The 27,250-nt window shown below is 41.6% G+C and overlaps 1 protein-coding gene and 1 long non-coding RNA gene across 2 annotated transcripts in view; both read left to right on the forward strand.

Annotated features, from left to right (window-relative positions):
* FAM124A (family with sequence similarity 124 member A) overlaps positions 1-27,250 on the forward strand; it is a 74,527-nt gene that overhangs the window by 9,132 nt on the left and 38,145 nt on the right. Inside the window, exon 2 of the mRNA XM_032766005.2 lies at positions 3,190-3,221. Coding sequence (XP_032621896.1) covers positions 3,190-3,221 — 32 coding nt within the window. The remainder of the gene's footprint in view (positions 1-3,189; positions 3,222-27,250) is intronic.
* LOC142046103 (uncharacterized) lies at positions 10,667-15,760 on the forward strand. Its single transcript, XR_012655026.1, has 3 exons — positions 10,667-10,737; positions 13,249-13,486; positions 15,626-15,760. It is a non-coding gene; the product is annotated as an uncharacterized LOC142046103 (long non-coding RNA).

The raw sequence follows: 27,250 nt of genomic DNA on the forward strand, positions 1-27,250 counted from the left end.
TCAGGCCTGTCTGCAAAGGTCTATACTTTAAGACTTATCACTTAGCTAGTTATAGAAGTATAAAAGAGAGAATCAAAAATCACTGTCTGTGTAGTGGCCGCCTCTTACTGTGACCAGTGTGAGGCCTGGTTCTTTAGCAGCCATAAACTGGGAAATGTATGGTCACGTCCTCACATTCCAAACTAGTCATATTAAAATAAGGCAATCTGGGACTGTTAAGAAGGTGATTAGATCTATCACCTCCAGAGAAAGGGAAGAGCCTAGAAGTTGTAAAAGGAAACTTAAGTTTGATCACAAGAACTCACTTATCAATAGACACAGCTGGAGAACCCTTATGTCTGTATAGATGTAGTTGTGAAATCCTTACTTCTGTATTGTTTTATGTTTGTTTGCATGGTCTCTGTCTGGTTCTGTAATTGTTTCTGTCTGCTGTATAATTAATTTTGCTAGGTGTAAACTAATTAAGGTGGTGGGATATAATTGGTTAGCTAATCACGTTACAATACGTTAGGATTGGTTACGTAAATTTTAGTAGAATGATTGGTTAAGGTATAGCTGAAAATATTACTATATAAATTAGGAGCAAACGGGAAGTTGGGATTCGAAAAATAAGGAAAAGGAACTTAAATTTAAGCTTGCTGGAAGTTCACCCCAATAAACATCGAATTATTTGCACCTTCGGACTTTGGGTATTGTTGCTCTCTGTTCATGTGAGAAGGACCAGGGAAGGGTGAGAGTGAAGGAATAAGCTCTCTAACACAATGTAACTGAAATCATAATCTGATCCATAGGAATTGAGTGACTTGCTCAAGGTCAAACAGCAAGCTAGTGTCAGAGTCAGCAAAACTCCTGACTCATAAGTCTGTAGTTAAATCACTATACTATGCTCTTCCCCTTGTGCCTATTTTAATAATTATTTAAGGAAGAAAAGAATCCCTTTAGGCATAACTGATGTGAAAGAATAGTTCTTAGGTAAAAGGGGGTAGAGAAAAATCTCAGTACAATAGGGTGTCATCATGCCAGTGCTGGGCAAGCAAAGAGAGCAGGCAGCAAGTGGGCTGTCAGCTCTTCTATAACTTTTTCCTGGTATAAAGAAGCCCTGGAGAGGAAGACTTTTACACATGGGAGGGAAGAGGGGCTGTTAAACCCTAGAAATAGAAACAATGACTAGACAGTGAGTAGAACAACCCTTCACACACTCGTACCGCACCTTGCTTCAGAGCTTTTGTCACTCCCCTACCTCCCCCTAAGATACCTGGAGGGTCTGAAAATGATTCTGTATAGGAGATGCGTCCTCCTTACCCATTCTTGCCTGAATTTCCCCTTCCTTTCACCTTTAAAAGGTAACATCCTTCATTTAAAAAATGCAGAAGTAATGCTGCTACAAAGCCCTCTCTCTGTCCTTGGTACTGCCTAAGACTGGCCCTGATACTTCACCATTAAAGTCAACGATAGCTTTGCCACTGGCTTCAGTAAACATAGGATAAAGCCCTATAACAGATGCGTCTACTCCACTAGTTGCTTCTTGAATCCCTCCCCCAATCTATGTTCAGAACACAGACCGCGGAACACTTTCCCAAGGGAATTGGTAGAAGTCCCATTACTTGGAACATTTAAAATGGGGATGAGAACAGCATCAGAACATGAACTAGCAGGAACAAAATGACATTCTAGGAAGCTGGGCTAAATGACTTAGGATATTTTTACTTCTCTATTTAACTTGTTTAAATGTATGACCTGTCAAAGTGTTTGTTCATTTTGTGTAGTACCTAGAATGCTTAAAATATTTGCAAGAGCTCCAGAACTCAAGTACTCCAGCTAGCTATCATTATTAGAAAGAGACAGCAACATACTGTTTTGGGCTTTTTTTGTTTGTTCCGTGAGCAAGTTATCAGTGTATGTCATGTCTTCTCATTTCTGAGTCTTTTGATTTAACTTTTTTTTAAGCTTTTCTCTGCAGATATGAGGGCTAGGAATTTTCTTATTTTGAAAAATAAAAAGGCTGAGTGTCTCGTACTCACATGCGTCCAAAATCTGGAGCTTTAAGAAAAACATAAAATACCACAGAATTGAGAGTTGTCAACACATTGTGAATAACCTGTGATTTCTATTAAAAATCTCTTTTGACAAACTTTCAGCTCACAATAAAAAAGGCTTATATTTTGATTTGTAAAATCTCAGATTGATTGGTGATCATAAAAGTTTATTAGCTCCTTCAGGAATGAATAAAATTTTCAAAGGTTCAGAGTTATATAGTGAACAGCTGCAAAATTAACTACTTATCCTTCTTCAAAATTCTGAACAGCACTAGTTCTTGTTGTGGATAATACATTGACTAAAACTAACGTGGAACTTCTAGACTGGGTCTCTGAGATGACATTATAAAGAAGGAAAAAAAGACAAGACTTCTCCAAAAGGTAGAAACCTCATTCTTCAATGAATCATATCTCTAAGATCAATTTTATGGTTTCCTTCAAACTTTGTGCGAAGGACAATTCAGTTTCTCCTCTGTCTACAAAATGCACATCAAAAATTTCAAGTGCAAAGCATTTTTGGCGATAGAGACGTTGGATGGAGAGAAGGGTCAAAATCCAGCAGTTTTGGAAAACTAGTTACAGCCTCAAAAAGAGTGTCTTCCATAGTTGTGTAGTCTCTATGGATATTTTTAACATTCTTGCAGAATGTCAGCTATCCTGAGGGCACATTAAAAATAATTTCCATAGTGAGTATTTTACTATAAAAATAACTGTCGGTTTTAAGCCATTTGCAAGTTTAAAGCAGTGGTTCTTAACCTGGGGTGCATGCCCTGTGGGAGTGGGGGGGTTGAGACATGTCAGATTTTTTAAAGGTAAATCATCGAACAGAAATTAAGCACAGGCATGTAAGTACAACTACTCTGTTTTGTCAAACCTATGTATTTATTAACATTATACATTTTCTAACAATTACTGTAATATGCAAACAAAGAAAATACCTAGATTTAAAGAACTGACCTACTTCAATGATTTTTGAGAAGGGATATGAGAACATTTTGAGAATCAAAGGGATGCAGGCTACAGTAAAGGTTAAGAACCACTGGTTTAAAGCAAATTAAATTAAGTCAGTAGTTTCCTTTGCCAAATTTGTGTATGATCTTTAAAGATTTAAATATATCACAGCCCTGCTGAACTAAGATTTTTTGTCTTGCAGATCTGAGTACAGCCACATGTCCTCTACAAGCAGTGAGTATAATTAAGACCTTTTAAAAATAAAATCTCACCTTTTTTCATTTACTACTTGTTAATGTCTGCTTAATGCAATAAAGAAATCTCCAGGTTTTCGAATTACATCATAATGTCTTGGATCTATCTAGATTAAACTCGTCGCTGCTAGTGATGGAGAATAAAGATCACCAGAATAATAAAGATAAGTTTTGATTGACAGACCTTTTACACAAACCTTGTAAACAATTTAAAAGTTCTCTTGGCTATTATGTTTACTGAAAACAGTTCTTCAGTGTGTGGGCGGGATTTGCAAGAACACTTGGCACTAGATTAACTGTGCTCCCATTAAGATCAATAGTAAAACTCCCTAAATCTTGGTCCTGCTTCACACAGCAGCACCAAACACACTTAATCACTTATATGCCCAGGTTGCACTGACTCAACTGATCCTTGTGTGATCTGGCCAGGTGTAGAGAGGGCTCATCGAAATGATCATTTTTAAGTATTTCCTCTCACCATCTCTTTCCACTACCAAGCAGATCTTCATCCCTAGCCTCTCAATGGGCCTGTGAAGTTCACTGCAGTAGGCTGTGGGGCTTCAGTAACCCATGCAGAGCTGTTGCAAGTGAAAAAGAGGGGTCCTGAGCTACACTAGTGGGGAGGGAAGGGGAGTGCGAACAAAGATACACGTAGCTGAAGTCAAAGTATCTTAGCTCAACTTACCTGGCCATCCTCATGGCGGTGAGTCGACTGCCATGGCTCCCCTGTCGACTCCGCTTACTCCTCCTGCCAAGGTGTACGGGCGTCAATTCATGGATTGATTTATCACGTCCAGATGAGATGCGATAAATCGATCTCCGATACATCGAACACTGCTCGCCAATCCAGCCGGTAGTATAGATGTACCCTGATATGAGTCCCCAAAATACAATCAGAAGAGGAAAAAGTAGTCTTCAAAGGTCACAGGAGGGAGTGGCCCTGATCAGTATGTGAGTGGTGTCCTAGATTGGTCCTGTATTCCACTGCAAAGTGACTGCTCTATTTCAAAGCTGTTAGCAGGGAGATGGCATATATAATTCCCTGGGAACTCGGCTACCTGCAAGGTAAGACCCCATCCATGCTCTGCGTGGAACTCTGTTTGGAAACAGTAGCTCAATTAACGGATTGGTTGGCCAGTGTGGCGAGGGTCAGATTGAGTTACAACCATACTTAAAGATATAAACATTAAAATCATAAGATAGGGTAGAGGGAGAGCACAATTTTGAAATGTGGTTTGGCTACTCAATGTGACTAGAGCCTCGGTGTTTGTAATGATTGATGTCATTTCAGTAAAGGCACAGGAATTAAAAACAAGTGAGTGCTTATTATAAAGTGGTGCCAAGAAAACTTAAGGGGGGGAGTTCTGTAAGGCATTTCTTTGTTTGAGTTTTGAAGAAGTGAGAAAGTGAACTGAATGTTTTCCAGCCTTTCCAAATATTTCTTATGAACAGATTAGATTTCAGGTTAACTAAGTGATAAAAGATGAAACACCGTATTTGGTTTCTTTTTTCCAGTGATGTGATATGGCAAATTTTTCTGCTTTTGCCAAAAGCAATTTCACATGGTTGCTTTTCAGTCTTGTACAATAATGACTTATCTTCCCAAAAATATTGTCCTTTATTGGAAGAACTGTATCTGCTACTCTGAGTCCCAGAAATGGTTGTTCAAGCAAAACTGCAAATAAAGCCCTCTTATCAATGTAAGATGGCATCTCTCCTGCTAAGTCCTTTCTGATTTTCTCCTCATAGATGCAAGCTGTTACTCAAAGTGAAAACTACAGAAATTCACGCAGATGACTTTCACACCCTGCGACCCTAATTCTCTTATCAGAAGAAAGCTGTCAAATGTGCATGGAGGACATGATTCTGGGTGAAATAGGCTTTCTCTGGACAGTTCCAAACATGTGTCCAGCTCTCAGATTAATTCCACAAGGTATCACCTAGCCAGAAGGAATAATTTGAGATTTTTATCTATCTCCTATTGAAGTCAGCGGGAGTATTTTCATTGATTTTTTTTTTTCAATTGAATTCCAATTCACTGAGAGTTGTATTAGGCCCTTAAAGAATAAATTTATCTGCATGTCTGAATCCTGAGGGCTTATGACTGACAAAGGGCTAGCTGTCTGTCCTGTCTGTGTGCCGGATGTATGTCTCCCACTAGCAGTTCAGGCCTTTAGCCGAAGAGTGTTCTTCTTAGGAATATATTCCTGGTTTCCTACTGGTAGGGATCATTCTCTATATGATTGGCTGGGGGGCACAATATCTAATAAATCAGCTCTTTGCATTTTTATTCAACGATTTTTTTTCTGATGTGCTGTTCCTGTTCATTTCCTTCCAGTAACCCAGTTTTTGGCCATGTATTAGAGTGTATACTACCAGGCCCTGTCAGTGCCCTGGGCAATGACCCAGATTGAGTCCAATAATAATAATTTGACAAATGAATTCACTGAGGTTAAAAGCAAGTATTTCTCGTCTAGACATTGACTTGTAATCAGTTATTTGTATTACTGCTGTGTTGAGTAAAAACAATAGGAGCAAACTCATCTTGGTAATTCTTACTCATAATAGATTTGTACATACAAGTGATTTTAGTTACATGCCAGCTGCAGTTTGTCACATTAAATGTGGTGACCTAGATGTTGTGCTAATCAAGGTTGTCCAGGACGTGGTGGGGATTACAATAGTATTTTAACACCAGTCCTTTGTCAGTAGCGGCAAGTATTATCATTCCAGCAGAGACAAAAGTTCAGGAAACAGGACAGTCTTTTTACATACAAACTTAAAAATGTGTTATGTCTCTTTTCTGCTTCCAAGACAAATGAGGCTGATGTAGCGCCACAAATCATGGGATTTAGTTTTGTATTTCATAGGCATTGTGTGGTCAGGCTGTTCAGAAAGCACAAGTGGAATAATATTTGAGTAGATCAGATTGTGAACTTTTCAGGGCAGGGACTACCTTTCTATTCTCTACAGAGCACCTACTGTAAGCAGTCACCAAATCTGATTGGGGTCTGTAGTTGCCACTGAATTACAAATAATAAATTGTAATAGCTTGTTTTATAACTCTTTAGAAAAAAGAGCAATGAGTTTTCATGTGGACTTGTAAAACCAAGAGCTAACCTCCACTCAACATCCTGATATTAAATCACTTAACAGCAGTGATTTCCATCTCCCCAGTAAAGCATAAAAACAATGGAGCAATGTTTACTTTTATATTGTTGCTTTCATCCCAAAGGACTTCACAAATTATGTACATACTATAGAGATCCCCTAAAATGAACCTGCCAATGTTGAGGATAGCAACTAGCCAACACAGAGAGTGCAAAACAGTTTGGAGAAGGGAAGAGAAGAAATTTGGGGCAGAGATACTAGGGCAGACCCCTACTCTTACTAAAGATTCTCTGTCAATTTTAATTTTTGTCTGATCTGCAAATGTCTCTTCTGAAAGACCCTTTTCCTATGAATGGCAGTTTTCTAACCCAGAAAGATAAAAAGCTTTGTTTGTCCTGCCAGGATTGTAATCTGTGGTTCTGTGGAGTGTTGGATTTCAAATTTGAATCTTAAACTAGTTAAGCCATTGTTTCTGGCAAATTTCTGAATCAAGTCAGCTGGGCAAGAGTTTACTGCAGAGATGCCAAAGAAGAGACTAGGAAAGAACGTGACAGGTGACTTCATTGCATTTGTGAAGACTGTTAAGCTCGGCTGCAGAGAAGACTGCAAAAGTTTTGTAGGTTACTCTGCCAATACAAAAGCATAAGAAAGCCATAGGCCTGAGAGGAAGTGTAAAAATATGATTTAGGAAGACCATAAAAGAACGGCTAGCTACAGACTCTACAAGTAATAGCAAAAAAAAAAAAGTACATCAAAGCAGGAATCCTGCTAAACAACAAGTGGGGCCACTGGACATTGGAGACGCTAAAAGCGCACTCGAGGACAGTAACACCATTGTGGAGAAACAAAATGAATTCTTTGCATCGGTCTTCATGGCTGAGAGGGAGATTCCCAGACCTGAGCCATTCTTTTTAGGTGACAAATCCTGAGGAACTCTCCCAGATTGAGGTGTCATTAGAGGAGGTTTTGGAGCAAACTGATAAACTAAACAGTAATAAGTCACCAGGACTAGATGATATTTACCCAAGAGTTTTGAAGGAACTCAAATGTGAAATTGCAGAACTAACTGTAGTCTATCATTTAAATCAGTTTCTGTACCAAATGACTAGAGGATAGCTAATGTGATGCCAATTTTTTAAAGAGATCCAGAGGTGATCCCAGCATTACAGGCCGGTAAGCCAGACTTCAGTACTGGGCAGACTAGTTGAAACTATAGTAAAGAACAAAATTGTTAGGCACATAGATGACCATAATTTGTTGGGAAAGAGTCAACATGGTTTTTCTAAAGGGAAATCATGGCTCCCCAATCTAATAGAACTCTTTGGGGGTCTTGTCAAGCACGTGGACAAGGGGGATCCAGTGGATATAGTGTACTTAGATTTTCAGAAGGTCTTTGAGATCCCTCACCAAAGACTCTTCAGCAAAGTAAGCTGTCATGGGATAAGAGGGGAAAGTCCTCTCATGGATCGGTAACTGGTTAAAAGATAGGAAACAAAGGGTAAGAATAAATGGTCAGTTCTCAGAATGGAGAGAAGTATAAATAGTGGTATTTCCCAGGGGTCTGTATGGGGATTAGTCCTATTCAATATATCCATAAAGGATCTGGAAAAAGGGGCAAACTGAGGAGGCAAAATTTGCAGATGAATCAAAACTACTCAAGCTAGTTAAGTCTCCTGCAGCCAGCAAAAAGCTACAAAAGGATCTCACAAAACTGGGTGACTGGGCAACAAAATGGCAGATTAAATTTGATGTTGATAAATGCAAAGTAATGCACATTGGAAAGCATAATCCCCACTACCCATCTAAAATAATGGGGTCTAGATTAGCTGTTACCACTAAAGAAAAAGATCTTGGAGTCATGGATAATTCTCTGAAAACATTCACTCAATGTGCAGCAGCAGTCAAAAAAGCAGACAGAAGGTTGGGAATCATTTGAGAAAGGGATAGCTAATAAGACAGAAAATATCATTGCCTCTGTATAAATCCCTGGTACACCCACAACTTGAATACAGATATAGCTGCCTCATCTCAAAAAAGATGTATTGGATTTGGAAAAGGTTCAGAAAAGGGCAACAAAAATGATTAGGGGTCTAGAACAGCTTCCATATGAGCACAGATTAATAAGACTGGGACTTTTCAGCTTGGAAAAGAGATTACTAAGGGGGAAAAGGATAGAGGTCTTAAATTCATGACTGTTGTGGAGAAAGTAAATAAGGAAGTGTTGTTTACTCCTTCTCATAACACAAGAACTAGAGGTCACCAAATGAAATTAATAGGCAGCAGGTTTAAAACAAAAAAGTAATTTTTTCACACAACGCACAAAGACAAAAGATAGCTACAGGCAGGGGAGTACTAAAGACAGTGTTGGTCAATATGGTAGGCAGTGGTCTCAGCCCACCATCCACTGTGAAGCTTTTGTCAAGTTATGCTGCTGTTGTCTGCATTGTAAACACCTCACACATTATGCTGGAGTATATGCAGAACCAGATAAGAGATGCCAGCACGAGGATGATTGTGATGAGGATGTGGACGCAGACATTCCTGAAAGCACAGGCTGTGGCAACTGGGCCATCATGACGGCAGTGGGGCTGGTTGATACAGTGGAACGCTGATTCTGGGCCTGGCAAACAAGCACAGATTGGTGGGACTGCATAAGTGTTGCAGGTCTGGGATGATTCACAGTGGCTGCAAAACTTTTGCATGCATAAGGCCAATTTCCTTGAACTTTGAGTTGCTTTCCCCCACCCTGAAGCGCAGGAATACCAAGATGAGAGCTGCCCTGGCAGTTGAGAAACGAGTGGTGATAGCCCTGGGGAAGCTTGCAGTGCCTGACTGCTCCTGGTCAGTTGGGAATCAATTTGGAGTGGGCAAGTCTACTGTAGGGACTTCTGTGATCCAAGTAGCCAATGCAATCACTGATGTTCTGTTATCAAGGGTAGTGACTCTGGGAAATGTGCAGGTCATACTGGATGGCTTTGCTGCAGTGAGGTTCCCTGACTGTGGTGGGGCAATAGATAGAACCCATATCCCTATCTTGGCACCAGACCACCTTGCCAACCAGTACGTAAACTGCAAGGGGTACTTCTCAATGGTGCTGCAAGCACTGGTGGATCACAAGGAACATTTCACCAACAACAACATGGGATGGCTTGGAAAGGTGCATGACACTCACATATTTAGGAACGCTGGGCTGTTTGAGCAGTTGCAAGAAGGGATTTACTTCCCAGACCAGAAAATTACCATCGGGGATGTTGAAATGCCAATAGTTATCTTTGGGAACCCAGCCTACCCCTTGCTCCTGTGGCTCTTGCTGCCATATACAGGCAGCCTGGACAGTAGTAAGGAGCAGTCCAACCATAGGCTGAACAAATGCAGAATGGTGGTAGAATGTGCCTTTGGACGTTTAAAAGCATTTCTTTGTGATCCAAGTTCTGCTGCATAGATTCTTCTCCTCAAACAGGAATCGGATGTCTCCTTTTCCGTCCATGCTGGAGCTTGTTTGCAATTCTGGGGAGACTGTGTAGTTGCCTGTACTGCTGAGCTTGCCATGCTGAACAAACAAGAAATGAAATTCAAAATTTCCCAGGGCTTTTCCTGTGTACCTGGCTAGTGCATCAGAGTTCAAAGTGCTGTCCAGAGCGGTCACATTGGAGCACTTTGGGATAACTCCCAGAGGCTAATGCCTTCAAATTGTGTCTGCACTATCCCAAATTCAACCCAGCAAGGTCAATTTTAGCACTACTCCCCTTGCCAGGGAGGAGTACAGAAGTCAATTTTAAGAGCCTTTTAGGTCAATGGAACAGAGTTGGTTAAGTCGGTGTTTTTTTTTTGTTTTGTTTTTTTTTTATATAAGCATGCTTTTACACAACGTGGTTAAGTTTGACCTAACCCCATAGTATAGACCAGGGCTCAGTCTCTCCTGTGAAATTGTTTCACTTTGTATAAAATACTCGATTTAGTTATTGGCTCAAAGAAAGCATGAGACTGACTCTATAGCCTGGTGATTAGAAATTCATCTTGGTGGAGGAGAGATGCAGATTCATAGTCTTTACTGCAGAGCCGATAGTTGAACTGGGTCTCCCATATGCTGGATGAGTGCCCTGGTGATTGAGCATAAGAGAGTCTAGCCTTTATTTCCTTTGCTTTTATTTAAAGGGTTAAAAATGCCAACGAAAGTTTTTTTTTTTGTTTTTTTTTTTTTTCAGCCAGAAAGAAAATTTTCTTTCTGACTCTTTTTGATTCACCAAAATTTCCAAAAAAAAATTGGTTTTGGTTTGACCTAAACTGAGCTTTCTTTAAATTTTTCAGAACTGCCAGCAAACTGAAAAGGGGTCATTTGCACAGCTCTGGATATCCATTCTCCCAATGGCTTTCTCCAAAACTGGGTATTTTTAAACAAAGCCTTGATTTGCCTCGTAGCATTTGAAATATGTAGTACTTAGATCTGGAGCCAGTTACCAATGGCTTTTTAAGGAATAACTTTTGCTCTTTGCATTTTTTCAGGTATTCAACCAATAGGAACTGTTTGGACATATATATTTTACTAGACTTTCAGCTAAATCAATGAGCAATATGTATATCTACCCCATGGGATAGGATGTGTATTTGTGACAAGAGTGTGGGGAACTTGCACTACAGCAAGCAACAATCTGTTTTAACCAGAAACCAATATGACACTAATACTCTTCCATTCAAAACTCAGGGGGTGAGAGGTCATTCTTGGATAGAGATAACTTAAATGAAGACAGAGAGGATGTATAGCATACTGTGACTTGTGCTCTGGTTTTCAATTAAGTGAAAGGCACGTCACCCACCTGCTTTGCAGTTAATAGCTGATGACTGACTCAACTGGAAAATGACGTTATACTTTTAGGGCATTTTTAGGCTGTATGTATTCCTTGACTGTGACCTGCATGGCTAGGATTAGAATTATACTCAGGTTGTATACGTCGTTGAAGCCTGGAAGTTTCTTCAATGTTCTGATTTATTTTTATTTCTTTTTAAAGTGCAAAGTAATTTCTCCAGGGCGCATTTATACTGGTGTAAGTTGCTGAGAGCAGAATCTAGTCCCATATTTCTTCACTAGCTAGTATTATTGTAAAGCATGCATATTGTTTTCTGTTTATAATCTGTTCCTTCGTTAGTATAAATACATTCATTTTGTTTACTTAACTAGTTGACATTGATTGTAAATTAAGACAATAAATAGTCTGTATTTATTGCTGCCTTTCAGAGACACAGCTTCTTAAACAGAGGCACAGAAGGGATGTCTGGGGAACTACTCTGAAAAAGTTATAAGAAAATGGAGTGGTTGTGACATAAATATAAACCTATTTAAAGCACCACCTCTTTTGGTCAGGTCCCAAGTAGCTGGAGTCGTCAGTGACAAGGAGCCTAAATTTAAGTGTTGTTCTAGCCTCCTACTTGGAGTTTACGGTTTGAATCAGTGCTCAGAGTTAATTATTTCACTTTGCTTTAAAGCATACATATAATTTTGGTGTAGAATTTTCAAAACTTTCCAAGTCAATTGGATTTAGGCACTTTTAAGAAACTTTTTTACTTTTAACCAGTAAAAATGTTGCTTTAGAAGAACCACTCTAAATATATACCCCGATGATCTTGTCTCATAGACCAGGTCTACACTACACACGAAAATCGATTTTAGATACGCAATTTCAGCTACGAGAATAGCGTAGCTGAAATCGAGTATCTAAAATCGATTTACTTACCCATCTTCACCGCGCGGGATCGATGTGCGCGGCTCGCCATGTTGATTCCGGAACTCCGTTTGTTTTGGTGGAGTTCCGGAATCTATCTAAGCGCGCTCTGGGATCGATATATCCCGTCCATATCAGACACGATATATCGATCCCTGAGCAATCGATTTTAACGCGCCGATACGGCGCGTAGTCTAGACGGGGTGTTAGACACATACACAACCCCTCTGTGCTCTGAAGTTGCAGCGCCCCAGAGAAAGGGGAGAAGAAGATTATCTAAATAAACAAGTCTGCTAACAGTCAGTGCTACTGGTCAGATTGCAGACTGACTGAGTTGTTTTTCCTAAGCACTTACTGTAAATTGTGCTGACAGATACACTGAGCTCCAGGGAATGTAAAAACTTCTCTTTCTGTATTTTCCCCCACAAGAGGATGGGGAGGAAGCTGGGCTGTTCCTCCCCCCCTCCTCACACCAATCTGGCACACAGAGTGGAATAGCCTGTGCCCCATTGAGCATTGGCCTGCTAAACCCATGGTTGTGAGTTCAGTCCTTGAGGGGGCCATTTGGGGATTGGTCCTGCTTTGAGCAGGGGGTTGGACTAGATGATCTCCTGAGGTCCCTTCCAATCCTAATATTCAATGATAAACGGTGTAATAGTGAGTGTACTTCCCCTGTGCGTAGGATAATTCAGGGAGACCGTCTACCTCTGTAACATAGACTAGCTCCCTGTGGCTCTGCCATTTCTTACTCTATGCCCAAATGGCATTAATCTCGTGCAGAGGCACTAATTTTTCACCCTCAGAACTCCCTTTGAAAAAGGTGCATAATTTTTATTGAGAAAATGTGTCCTTTTGCACCTTTTTTATTGGGCCTACATGTCCACTGTCAAGATCAGTATGCTGAGAAACCAACCTACTATTTTCATATTCATTCGCAAAGTTCCAGTAATTCTCCAGGTGTACTTACTAGATAATGCCTCAGTGTTCTTTTTATTTAAAAAAATAAAATATTACTAGTAGTACGATGCTCATCATAGTCATCAGTAGTCTTTGAATATTTTGTTTAAAATATCCTAGAGGATATGGTTCCATTTCATGCCAAGTCACTGCAATTTTTTGTAGAAATTTACTGTAGTAGGAGTAATAATTTTACATTTATATATAAATCCTTTTATCTAGGAGAATCCAAGAGAGCTTCACAAATAATGTACATAAAACACCATTGAAATATAGCCACGTCTGGGATAGAGAGGGGCAGTTAACCAATTCACAACTTGGCAGACGTCAGTGAGCAAGAGGAAAGAGGGTGACACCAAGGCAGACGCCAAATCTTGTGAGAAGTGTAATGGGAACTTTAAGGTCTGCACAGAGCAGATAGGATCACCTCACAAAATAAGGTTCTCCTATGAAGACCCCAGTATGGTTTCATAGTGCTCAGTTTATCCAATGTTCCATTTTGTCATTGCATTGTTGCACAAAAATCAGGCAAGGCGTCACTGGAAGCCTTATTTCTATTGAGGGTCAAGGATGAAGGGACTGAGGTTTTTTAATATAGTGTTTGAACGTATTAAACGGTTTTATACTTTGTTTAAAAAAATTAACATTCAAGTATTTTGCATGGGAAGTCCTTCACTGTCCAGCTCACCTCGTTGCTGAACACCATCCAGTTGCTGGGTTTGGACCCAAATCCTGGCTCTTGTATTCTAAACCAACTGAGTCTGAGCAGCATCCAGGTACTGGCTCTGGCCTCTCAGGCTCACACCTGGGTGCAGACTCAGTCTGATACTCCCCCTCCGTTGTAGGGACCCCGCAGTCCAGGTGCCCTGGGCTCCCCAAGGACAGTGCTTCCCCGCCCCCCAAGTCTTTTCAGTAGCTTAAGCACACCCTTTGCCAGAGCACCACCCTTGTGGGTACTCCACTTTACAGTTTAACCCATTAGGGACACGTGATAGTTCCAGCAAGGAACCTAGAGGCTTTGCAAAGTAGCTTTGTAAACACTCACACACTTTATTCCTAGACCAAGCATAGAGACTTACAGATCCATGCAGAAAGAACAAAACTTGCACACACAACCTTTCCTTCAATGTCCTCACCACTCCAAGAACCCCTTGGGATTTGGTCAGTGCCCTTTCAGGGTCCCAAGACCCTCCTGCTCCTTCTAGCATGCTTCTGATCACTCCTCTTTCCTCTCTTTCCCCCCCTCCCCACCCTTGAAAATGGCTGGTGAGAGAGTCTTCCTTTTATAAACTTTCAGTCCCCTCTGTAAGGTGGCTCTCCTGGTCAGCATTGAGGCCTTCCTAAGGTGAGTCTCCATTAGATAATCAGTTGCTTGGTTACTAGTTCACCTGGAAGGATGGGTTTCTCTGAGTGGTAGCTGACTCATTATTCAAGAGAGCTTGTGTTTGAATAGGAGACCCTCTGGGTTTATGACCCTTGATTGCTTTGCATTGTTGGTCCTCACAACTTCTCTTGGCATTTCAGTCCACGATGGAGGCAAAAAGGCAACAGGAAAGGGACAGTACTGTCTTACAACCAAAATGGTGCTCAGAAAACAAAGTAGTTTTGAGATGGATACATATATTAAATCACCAAGGATTGTAGTTGATATTTTATCACTGGAAATTTTTAAATCAAGATTTGATGTTTTTCTTAGATATGCTCTAGGATAAAGAGGAACTAATTCAGGAAAGTCCTATGGCCTGTGTTATACAAGAGATCAGACTAGATGATCACAATGGTCCCTTTTTGGTCTTAGTCTCTAAAATGACACTTTATATGAGCTTCATTGGAAGAAGAGGATCCAAACTCAAGTCACTATGACTTTAGCCTCAATAAAATTGAAAGGTGCACTTTATGTGTTTATTCCCAGGGAGAGAATGGCTATTCAAGAATTCCTTTGTGCATCAAAAAATCCCATGTTTCCTATATCTGACATGAAAAGCCTAAAGTGTAACTACAGTTGAGTACATTTTAAAATTTTGTCATATTCTAAAACTTGTATTTTATAAAGCATAAACCTTCCTTTTCTTATCTTTTATCTTGGGAGAGTTGGCAATCTAAATGCAGTGATCTGTGGCTACATTCATATACAGATAGCTGCCATTGTAAGTATAGACATAGCACAAGGGATAGATCTTTTGTAGCAGCAAGAGTATGTGTTGCTTTGGTCAGGATGCCACCCGAAATGGAATGTTCTGTTTTGTATATTCATTAGGAGAGTAACATCCCAATACTGTTCTGCAGCCATTGTTGCGCTTGTGTCTATGCAGATGTAACGTTTATTTGCAGAACTGTAAGTGTAGAAGTTTTATTGGTTTTTGATTCCAGGTGGTATAGTGGGACTGTTAAAACTGAAGCCACCTAGTAAGATGGGTTGAATTCTGCTATTTTACTGTTAGGGTGGGTAGTGAATTTTATTTCTCCAGTGGTTTCTTTGTCAGGGAGGATCTACAAGACTTTTTTTTTTCTAATTATTTTATATAATCAGTCTGAAACATCACTGATAAACAAGGCTGCAGGGATTGAGCAATATTCCCATTGCAATTCCTCCTTCCAGCTACCTTCTCTTCAAATGGCTTCCCTCTGCTGGCCCTCTTGCCCATGGCCTGCTCCACTGCAAAGAACAGTATGGCCTAGAGATTACAGCCAGCACTATAGTACTAGGTGTATATAAAAGAAAAATGGTTTGAATATTCTGTGAATGTGTGTAAATCCGTTTTCTTTCTCTTTATGATCTTTAAGGCCTAATCTTATTTTGACAGCTGGCAGTTCTCATTAAGTGCAGTCATAATAAATTAACGGTGTTTATGCAAAGTAACACTATTCAAATAGGAAATAATTCTTTCAAAAATGTAAGGATATCCTCTAATTCTACTGCAGAACATGTGCATGGATTGAATTTGAGGTAAAATGTTTGTGGTTTCTTGGAGCAGAGTTGCATGTCTTTTCTGATTAGTTCCTAAACTGGTTAGCTTTTCTACTGAATCACTGTTTTTGCTTTTAAGCCCAGCTGTTGATTTGAGGCTCTGTGGCTTCCAGTTTCAAAATTTGAAACAGAAATTCAGTATTTTTACATGCATACTTGCATTCTAAAGAACAGCCACAAGCTAGATGTTGATAGTCAGTCAGATTATTGAGAGTCAGCTTGAGGCCACCTGTCCCATCAGTGCACAGAGTTGTTTGTGGTGCAATTATCCTTCAATTTTCAAATCTTTCAGTCATGGCAAATGGCTCCTCTGTCTATGGACTTGTCAGTGACCGTCTCCCTTTCTCCTTCAGTCTTGTTTGAAGACAAAGTTTCTTGTCCCCTTGTGTAAGCAGCATTGTTTAAATTATTAATTTTTGTATTACAATAGCACCTCAAGGACTCAATAGAAATCAGGACCCTATTGTGCTAGGCACTGTACAAATACATAATAAGGGACGGCTCCTGCCCCAAAGAGCTTACAATCTAAACAGAGAAAATGAATAGTGCGAGGGGGGAACAGAGACACAGGTGATCTGCTTTGCCCAAGGTCACACAGCAGGTGTGTGTCAGGAACAGAAAACAAGCATCCCAAATCACACATAGTACACTGTCCTCTAAGGGACAGATTTACAAAGGGTATTTAGGTGCTTAAAGATGAAGATAGGTGCCTAGTAGGATTTATAAAAGTTTCTGAGCAGGTTAGATACTTAACTCCCATTGAAGTCAATGGAAATTAGGTGTCTAACCTGCTTAGGCACTTTTGAAAATACTGCCAGGTGCCTAGCAGCATATTTAGTTGCATAAATACCTTTTGAAAATCTGCCCCTAGATCTCATTGGTAAGTCTGAGGTCTCCCCCGCCCCCATATCTTCTTAGGTGGAGCAGTACTACAGGAGATAGAGAGTGGAATTTACTCTTACCTGACATAATGTAACAGCATTGCAGCTGGAATATTGCCTGTATGCAGCCTGCTCTGTTGTGACCCAGACAGCAGCACCAGGGTGACCCCCAAATCCTGCTTTTAATCAGGAATTAGGTTTGGGAAAATAAACACACAGGTATAGTTTTTGGGACAGGGGAGGGAGTGCGCATTCATGTGCTCGAGTGAAAAAATACTAGCGGTTGAATCTCTTTTTAATGGGTGGTTTTGTACCATGACTAAATTTGTCCCCTTTTAATCAAGTGAGATAAACTAGCTTCTATTCCAAACTCAGTGTTTCCCTTATTAATGCAATCCAGAATTTTTTACGGGTGAGAGAGTGGGAAACAAGCAGTATAAATCCTGCACCAGTATGGAAGGGAGTAAGGAACTGCTGTAGGCTTGAGTAGCCATGACCTGCTGCACCTACAAATCATGCCAGACATAAAGGGGGAGCTTAGATGAAGGGAGCACCACTCATCAGTGGGCACCCCTGGAAAGGAGCTGGTTGTTAAGTTTCCCAGCTCCCTGGAAGAGGTCTGATAACCAACAGCACTTATGCCCTCACAAAAAGGAGAACAGATCCCATCTGCTAAGAGGGGGAAGAGATTGTATCCTATAACTTGTGCTGGAGTCCCAGGGGACTCTGGGGAAGGAGAGACCCATATTCTGGCTAGTGGTTTTCTTTGTCCCTTCGTTTAACTTCTTTTGCTGACTTTGGATTGTTTGTTTCACTTGAGAGCCCAAAAAGAGGGCCAGAAGGCCTTGGTCAGAGGGCTCAGAGCTCCTGCTAGGTGGACTGGATTGTGCAAGTGCACTTTCCAAGTAACATCCAAAGAGAGTGCTCTGATGGGAACTGATCCTTGAAAGGGGGATAAGACCTGCTTCCACACCCCAAACCTCCAGTTGTCTAATGAACCACTGCCTGCCAGCTTGACAAGAACTTGAGTACCAACCTCAAAGCAGACTGTGAAGAAGCAGGACACAAACTTCAAATTGGTTGTGAATTCGATACCTAGATTTCACCAACCAAATATCAAGTGTAAACTCCTCAGGCTCTATAGCAGCCTTAACTTGGAGTCACAGGCAGGTCCCTTAGGTACCCCAGTCGGTCTTGCCAGCCAGGTGAGATTGCCTTTGTGATAAATGGTCTCTTACACCAAAAATCACAACACTGTTCAAGTTACGTTGAGTTGCAAAGAACCAGTCGCTGATCCCAGGCCAGTTGCCCCTCAGATCTCACACCAAAGACAATGTTTATAGCTAAGACTACGTTTCTGTCATGGAAGCCGTGACTTCCAGAGACCTCCGTGACATTTTCTGCTTCAGCCCCTGGGTCTGTGGGCCTGGAGCTGGCAGCCAGTGGGGCCCCGGCAGGGATTCTGGGACAGGCAACAGCCTTCTCAGAGTCCCCCTGCAGTTTTCCAGCGCCAGGTGACAGCCACCTCAAGGGGCCCTCCTTAGTGTTCCAGCAACCAGGGACAGCCTTGTGGGGAGTGTGGGGGGAGAGAACCCTGCAGCTCCCTATCCTGGCCACCAGGGCGGCGGCAGGGGCGGGGGGCATAACCATGGCGCTGCAGCAGCAAAAATCAGAGACAGGTCACAGCTTCCATGATATTTTGTTTACTGCCCATGACCTGTCCATGGCTTTTACTAAAAATAACCATGACACAAATCTTAGCCTTAGTTTATTATAGAATTGGCTATAACTATCTAAAGATTTACTGACTAGGAAAAGGAAATATGTTATTTACAGCATTAAAGCAGGTAAACATACCTTCTGAAACTTAAAATTGTAACTCAGTTGTGAATGTAATAGAAGCTTCTATAATCAGAAAGCTCTAATCTCCCTTATAGCTAACTGAGGCTAAACACTGGGGATGTCTTGCTTATGCCTAGAAAATGTTCCTTCCGAGTCCAAGCAGCATAGAGATACAGTTCCTCGTCATTAGGGCCTTTTAGTCTTTTGTCCCTTCTGCTTCTAATTGCAAACTTAGCTGATGGAAGGAATTCACTTGCATGTCTCCCCTTCACGGGAAGTTGCGATGGGGGGTAGCAATCAAGAAAGTCTTTTTTGTCCTGTGATGTTCCACATTAGTTCATCTGGTGCTGAAAGTCCTGCCCAACTAAAAAGGCCCAAACACCTTCTGTTGGATGCCAACATTTCACATTAATTCATGTCTCTCTCCTGTCTGGTGATTTACACAGTTGCAGAAGAGTACAATGCAAACACTTAAATATTACTTTATAACCTGGGATACAGATATTATAAGTGAGATTAATGCATACAACATCTTACAATCATTTCATAAAGTCTAAACAAACTATGTTGAGTTATAAAAATGTGCTTTAACAATACCTATATATTTGTCAGGGCTCAGTTTTCAGCTTTCCTCTGCCCTAAAGTGCAACAATACTCAAATGGGAGCTGCTCTGACACTGAGAAGTGAGTGGTGATAGCTCTGTGGAGGCTTGCAACGCCGCACTACTACCAGTCAGAGGGGCATCAGTTTGGAGTGGGTAAATCTACTATGGGATCTGTTGTGATCCAAATTTTCAGGGCCATTAATAGACTTCTGCTAAGATGGGTAGTGACTATGGGAAATGTGCAGAACATAGTGGATGGTTTTGTCATGGTGGAGTTCCCTAACTGCGGTGGGGCACTTCTCAGTGGTTTTGCAAGTGCTGGTGGATCACAGGAGCCATTTCACTGACATCAACATGGGATGGTCAGGAAAGGAGCATGACGCGCTCGTCTTTTGGAACACAGATCTGTTGAGAAAGCTGCAAGCAGAGGCTTTCTTTGCAGAGTACAAAATAACCATTGGTGATGTTGAAATGCCAGTTGTGATCCTATAAGATCCAACCTACCCCTTGCTCCCATAGCTCATGAAGCCATACACTGGCAGCCTGGACAGCAATAAGGACCAGTTCAGTCATAGACTGAGCAAGTGCAGAATGGTGGTGGAGTGTTCCTTTGGACGTTTAAAAGGTTGCTGGCGTTGTTTGCTTTCACTGAGGTCTAACCTAGTAAACAATGTCCCTATTGTTACTGCTGCCTGCTATGTGCTCCATAATATCTGTGAAACAGAGGGAAAAAAGTTTCCACCTGGATGGGGTGTTGAGGCAGTTTGCCTGGCAGACAGTTTTGAGCAGCCAGACACCAGGGCAATAGTACATCAAAGGGCTCTGTGTCTCTGTGAGGCTTTGAAAAATAATTTCAGCAATGAGTGAGGGTAATGTGACACTTATCTGTTGTTCCTTAACAAACTGTCCCCTCCGTTGCATTTTATCCCCTGTAAACTCCAACCCCACCAGCCTCCGTGTGTTGAATGAATAAAGAGCCTTTTCTCCTCAATATGTTAAGTTTTATTATGCACACAAACACACAGGGACAGCAAAGAAAAGTAAGATAACCTGAGGCAAAAGACTGATAACATTGGGGAGGAGGGGGGAACAAGGAAAGCTTGCTTACAAATGCACTGCAGTAACAGTCAAATGTGTGGGAATGGGCGCCTTCTGGTCCTTGTACCCTCCCCTGGTGTTATGTGCAAGGGATACTGACCTCTCTCCTCTCTTCCCCCCCGGCTCATAGGATGTTTGAGGGAGAAGGACGTAGAACTAGGCAATGATGGCAGCAGTATAGGCTGCAGAGACACTCTAGCATCCAGCTGCCTTTCTTGAATCTCAATCAGACACCTCAACATGTCTGATTGCCCCTTCGTAATCCACAGCATCTCTTCCTGTGTGGCGTGCTCTTGTTCCCTGCATGCTCTCCTGTCTTCTCTGTCCCTGTCCAGATTCTCGGGCAGTGTAATCGTCCATGCTTTGAGCTCTGTCTTGTCACTCTCGGAGATGTGTGTTAACTCATTGAACATGTCTTCCTGAGTCGTCTTCTAATCTGGGAAAGTCTCTTTCCTGGTATTGAGGAGGCACCTACAGACAAGATTTGCAGCACTGACAATGCATACATTGTTTCTGGTGCAAGGTTAATTTTTTTTGTAAAAACAAACAAAAAAAAACCACATCCCCTAATACACTTCACTGCAAGCCACAATGTAATCACAAGTACTGGCTATTGCAAGAGTCGGTTTTCTCCTCCAACCATGGTGACTAAGGCCATGAGGCATGGACAAGCAGTTTTGTGCTGCTGCTTTTGTGAAGACATCCTTGGGATCACAGGTTGGAACTTGAGAAAAGCCCCCATTTCCCTAGCAACCTAGATGGTGCTTGAGGATAGGCCCCAGTGTAAAGCCCCCCAAATAGTTTTGTTTTTTACAAAAGCAGCACTGGGTCGTGGGGGAAGAGAGACAAACAGGCAACTAACACCTTGCCCACTTTTTCAGTGCTGCTTGCAATACACAGTGATCCCTTCCAGTCAAAACCATGGCACGTCTGGGAAAGCATGGTTGTGTGACCCAGATTTCACCAAAGGGTGAATTATTTGTGGTTTAAGGGCTGGCACTGAAAACTTCCTCCGTTTCCCCTAAGTGACCCTATGTGATATCACTCTCCTGAAGGTAACAGAGGCAGCAAGGGAGTAGATGCTGTAAGCATCTGGGTACAGACCTGGTCTTATGCTGCAATGATGTGTGCTGCAATGATGCCAGCAGAGTTAATACTGGAGTAGCATGGGAAAGTGTCCTAGTGCAGCCCTTCCCAAAAACCATCTGCAAAGGATTGCAGAGTACTTCCATGAAAGCTTCCTAGAGATCTCCATGGAGAATTCACGGGCCATCCCCGTGCACATAAACAGTCTCTTTTGGAGATAGGTACTTGCTGTACTCACCAGAGGTACCTTCCCCGGCATCACGCTCCGCCACCAACTGTTCCTGTGAAGGGATGGGCTCCAGGGTTAAAAACAGTTCTTGGGTGTCAGGGAGAATGGATCCTCCGCTTGCCTGCCTCACATTCTCCTCCTCCTCTTCCTCATCAACAATGTCCTCCTTATTGTTGCTCGAGGTCATGCAGGGTTCCTGGGAGTTATCCTCGAAGCGTTTTGGGACAGTGGTGGGGTTGTTGCTGAGAATCGCATGCAGGTCCTCATAGAAGTTGTATGTCTGTGGGGCAGAACCAGAACAACTGGTCACCACCCTTGTCATCTTGTACGCTTGCCAAAGCGCCTTTATTTTCATGTGGCACTGCTGTGTGTCCTTGGTGTAGCCTTTCTCCCCCATGCCCTGCACAATCTTGGCATAGATGTCAGCATTTCTTCTGCTGGATAAAAGCTCTGTCTGAACAGACTCTTCTCCCCACACAGCAATAAGATCCACCACCTCCTGTGTACTGCAGGCTGAAGCGTGTGTGCAGCCTTGAGTCTCCATGATCAGCTGTGCTGGTAAGCTCTCCATGCTGGTCAAACAGGAAATGAAAACTCAAAAGTTCTTGGGGCTTTAACAGGGGAGCGACTGTTTCCTGTCTACCTGGCTGACATGCAGTGGAGTTGAAAGTGCTCTCCAGAACGGTCACTGTGCAGCACTGTGGGATGTTTCCTGGAGGCCAATTCATTCGAATTACGCAACACAGTGTCTGTGCCATCCCCATGTCAACCCCAGATGTCAAATCAAGCGCTATGCCTCTCACGGAGGTGGAGTACAGAAGTCAACTTTACAGCCACTTAGGTCAGCAGAAGGGACTCGGTAGTGTAGACACATAATATTATTAGATCAACTTAACATGGCTTATGTTGACCTAAGTTTGTAGTGTAGACCAGGCCTCCTTGTGGCTCCAGTCATCCAGGGAGAACACGCCCACACCACTAATTAGAAAAGAGAGGCTGTCTTTCTTTTTTTTTTTTATGATTCAATTGCATAGTTTCTCTCCTTTCTGCCCTCCGATTTTGTCTTTCTCTGCCTCCCTTTTCTCCCCTTCACTTTGATAGGCCAGATCAGATGGTTTCTATATTGCCAGCTAAGAGAGAGTCTATTTTGTTCAGCGTCCATTGCCAAAAGAAAAAGTAGAGAGAAAAGGTCTTTTGGAAAAGAAAGTGTAGGATCAGTTTAGTATCTGAGAACTATGCCCTTTACGTACTGGAGGATGGAGTCACTGTGTCATAAACAGATAGCTAAGGGTTAATGTCTCTTTCACCTGTAAAGGGTTAACAAACAACACCTGACCAGAGGACCAATCAGGAAACAAAATACTTTCAAATCTCAAGGGAGGAAGTTTTGGGTGTGGGTCCTTTGTTCTGTGTCCGTGTGCTCTCTAGGCTCTGAGGGTGATCACGCTATCTCCAGGCTCTCTAATCTTCTGTTTCCAAGTATGTAATAAGATAGAAAAACAACATAGTTTTTACTTGTTTCTTATTGCACGTGTGTAGTTTGCTGAAATGTTTAAATGTTATTTTTCTGAATAGGCTGTTTGTTCATTTTTTATAGTTAACAGACCTGTAAATATTCATCTTGATTAGAGACGTTTTATGTCTTTTTTTCTTTTTATTAAAGCTTCTTTTAACCTGTTATTTCTTTTCTAGTTGAGCTCAAGGGTAGAGAATTCTTGGCCAGGATTACTCTTCTCTCAGGGAAATTGAGAGGGAAAAAGAAGAGAGGGAAGGTGAATTGTCTCTCTTTTTGTATTCAAGGAGTTTAGAGATATTATTCCAGGGTACCAGGGAGGAAGCGGTTATTTCCTTTGTTGTGAGACTCAAGGCATTTGAGTCTTGGGTCCCCAGGGAAGGTTTTGGGAGACCAGATTATCAGGCATGAATCCGTTTGGTGGCAGCGCTACAGGATCTAAGCTGGTAATTAAGCTTAGAGGATTCATGCAGGTACCCAAATTTTGGACGCTAAGGTTCAGATTTGGGAATTATACCTTATGACACACTGTCCTCACAAGTTCTTTCACCTCTAATTCGTTGGAGTTTGCATTACATTGAAACAATAAATATACGTACAGCACAGCAAAATCTAAGCAGATTTCTGTGTATTCTCCAGAATTAGATCTTTTCACTAGAAGACAAAGCTTTAGCCCTTCTGGTTGCAGAGAGAACCTATAGTGTGGTGACAGGCTCGAGGAGCTGCAGTAGTGCATGTATTTATACGCAGCAAAGAATCCTGTGGCACCTTATAAACTAACAGACGTTTTGGAGCATGAACTTTCGTGGGTGAATACCCACTTCGTCAGATGCATGTCTGGGTATTCACCCACGAAAGCTCATGCTCCAAAACGTCTGTTAGCCTGGATCTGTAAAAGCAGCAAAGAATCCTGTGGCACCTTATAGACTAACACAGCTAGCCCTCTGATACTTCCCAAAGTTGTTGTTATAAAAAGAACACTAAGTAAAATGTGGGGAGAGGAAATTGGAACCAAGTAATCTGAAAGTCTGTCTGCAGCCTGTGTCAACATTAAGAACTCAGACAATATGTTTATAAAGTTGCAGCAAAAGGCTGAGGGTGAAGGTTTCAACTCTGTGGAAAATGTGAGGAGGGTATCTTCTTCACCTGTACCCTGGCCTGTGACATACTGCTAATGGTAAAGGGCACCATAACTTCTCACGGGCAGTGTGACGAACAGAAGTGTCATTGCTACTTACCCACTAGCAGTATGCAGCAATGCTAAAACCATGTTTCTGCTCATCAAATTCCACCAGACTGGAAGTGGAAGAACTGATGGTTGCATACAGGAAGAAAGTGTCTAGTTTTGGCTCCACTGCCCCAAGCAACATCAGAATCACTTGTTTCAACTCAGCCCTTGATTTGCCGTCCCAGCTGTACATCTTTTCCCAGCTCCTTCCAGGTTTAGCTGTGGTTTCTGACCATTTGCAGCCTGCAACCTCTCCACCTCTTGTACTCCCAGCAGCAGCACATCTCACCCACTGGCTCCAGCATCCTTCCTGTTGACCGTTCCCAATCATCAGAGGATGTAAATGAAGCCCTTTCTGTCATATGCAGATTTCCATGCTGTATATGTCACCATTGCTCAGCACAGAATGCCTGGAAACATCTCCTAAGCTACTGTGTTGTTGTTGATGATTTATATTACAAGCCTCTAGAGTCCCCAATTAAGATGAGGTCCCCATTGTGCTAGGGACCCTGAAATATGTCATTGTGTGTGGTAATATAGACCCCTGGGAATTAGAGATGAAATATCTGCACATACCAAAATAATTAAAGACCATCATGTCCCAAAGAACTTATGATCTAACAAGACAAGACAGGCAATGAGTGAGAGGAAAGAATTGAGGCATGGACACATGATGTGACTGACCCCAGGTTATAGAGGAATGATGGCCTTGTAGTTAAGGCTGTAATGTGGGGTGTAGGTAGTCTAGGTTCAATTCCAAGCTCTATCACTGCCTTATTCCAAAGATGAGTACAAAGTCCCTGCTTGAGCAAAGAGTTTAAGTACATGCTGTATCCACTTGCTTAAAGTTAAGCATGTGGCTATGAAAAACATCAGTGTTTTGTTTAAATGTCTCATACGTTGATAATTGTGTGACCTTAAGAACCCCTCAGTGCCAACAGGCAAAGGGAGCACTGTTCTGTAACAATAACTCTTGACAGTGCTGACAAACTCACTACACCGAATACATTTCTTTAATAATAATTTTATCCAGAGAGGGTCAAGTGAGGTATCTAATAAAAGCTTATGTCATACTGAAGCTCTTAATTGTTGTGAGATGTATGTCTGAATGATATTTAAGAAGTCAATGTGTATGTATTGAAAAAAAGTTTTAGAAAAGTGTGTCCCAGGCAGGGTTGTCAAACAGGTTTTGCCAGACCAAGAAAACGATTCACCTGTCTTGCCGTTGGCTGTGTAACTTAAACATAGTGAGTAGGGCTGTCAGGCGACTAAAAAAAATTAATCATGATTAATCACAATAAAAAAATTGATTGCAGTTAATCACATTGTTAAACAATAATGGAATACCATTTATTTAAATATTTTTGAAGTTTTCCACATTTTCAAATATATTGATTTCAGTTACAACACAGAATACAAGGTGTACAGTGCTCACTTTATATTTATTTTTATTACAAATTTTGCACTGTAAAAAACAAAAGAAATAGTATTTTTCAATTCACAAGTACTTTAGTGCAACCTCTTTAGCTTAACAGTTGAACTTATAAATATAGAATTATGTACAAAAAAACCCCTGCATTCAAAAATAAAAGAATGTAAAATGTTAGAGCCTACAAGTCCACTCAGTCCTACTTAACCAATTACTCGGACAAACAAATTTGGTTAAAATTTGCAGGAGATAATGCTGCCCGCTTCTTATTTACAATCTCACCTGAAAGTGAGAACAGGTGTTCTCATGGCACTGTTGTAGCTAGCGTTGTAAGATATTTACATGCCAGATGCACTAAAGATTCATATGTCCCTTCATCCTTCAACCACTATTCCGAGGACATGTCCATGCTGATGATGGGTTCTGCTTGATAATGCTCCAAATCAGAGAGGACCTACGCATGTTCATTTTCATCATCTGTGTCAGATGCCACCAGCAGAAAGTTGATTTTCTTTTTTGGTGGTTTGGGTTCTGTAGTTTCTGCATCGGAGTGTTGCTCTGTTAAGACTTCTGAAAACATGCTCCATACCTCATCTCTCTCAGATTGTGGATGGCACTTCAGAGTCTTAAACCTTGGGTTGAGTGGTATAACTATCTTTAGAACTCTCATATTGGTACTTTCTTTGCCAGGATTTCTCAAACAGGGGTCGCCGCTTGTGTAGGGAAAGCCCCTGACGAGACAGGACGGATCACATTGGCCCGGAGCAGCAATCTGCAGCCAGTGGGAGCCATGATCGGCCAGACCTGCGGACGGGGCAGGTAAACAAACCGGCCTGGCCCGCCAGGGGCTTTCCCTACACAAGCGACGACCCCTGTTTGAGAAACCCTGTTCTTTGTGTTTTGTCAAATCTGCTGTGAAAGTATTCTTAAAATGAACAACCTGTGCTGGTCATCCTCCGAGGCTGCTATAACATGAAATATATGGCAGAATATGGATAGAGCAGAACAGGAGACATACAATTCTCCCCCAAGGAGTTCAGTAATAAATTTAATTAACGTGTTATTTTATGAAGAGCATCATCAGCATGGAAGCATGTCCTCTGGAATGGGACCAAAGCATAAAGGGGCATATGAATGTTTAGCATATCTGGCACATAAATACTTTGCAATACGGCTACAAAATGTCAGGCAAACACCTGTTCTCACTTTAAGGTGACATTGTAAAAAAGAAGCAGGCAGCAGTATCTCCTGTAAATGTAAAACAAACTTGTTTGTCTTCGCGACTGGCTGAACAAGAAGTAAGACTGAGTGAACTTGTAGGCTCTAAAGTTGTACATTTTTTTGT

The sequence above is a fragment of the Chelonoidis abingdonii genome, chromosome 1 (assembly GCF_003597395.2).
Source record: "Chelonoidis abingdonii isolate Lonesome George chromosome 1, CheloAbing_2.0, whole genome shotgun sequence".
Taxonomy (NCBI): Eukaryota; Metazoa; Chordata; order Testudines; family Testudinidae; genus Chelonoidis; species Chelonoidis abingdonii.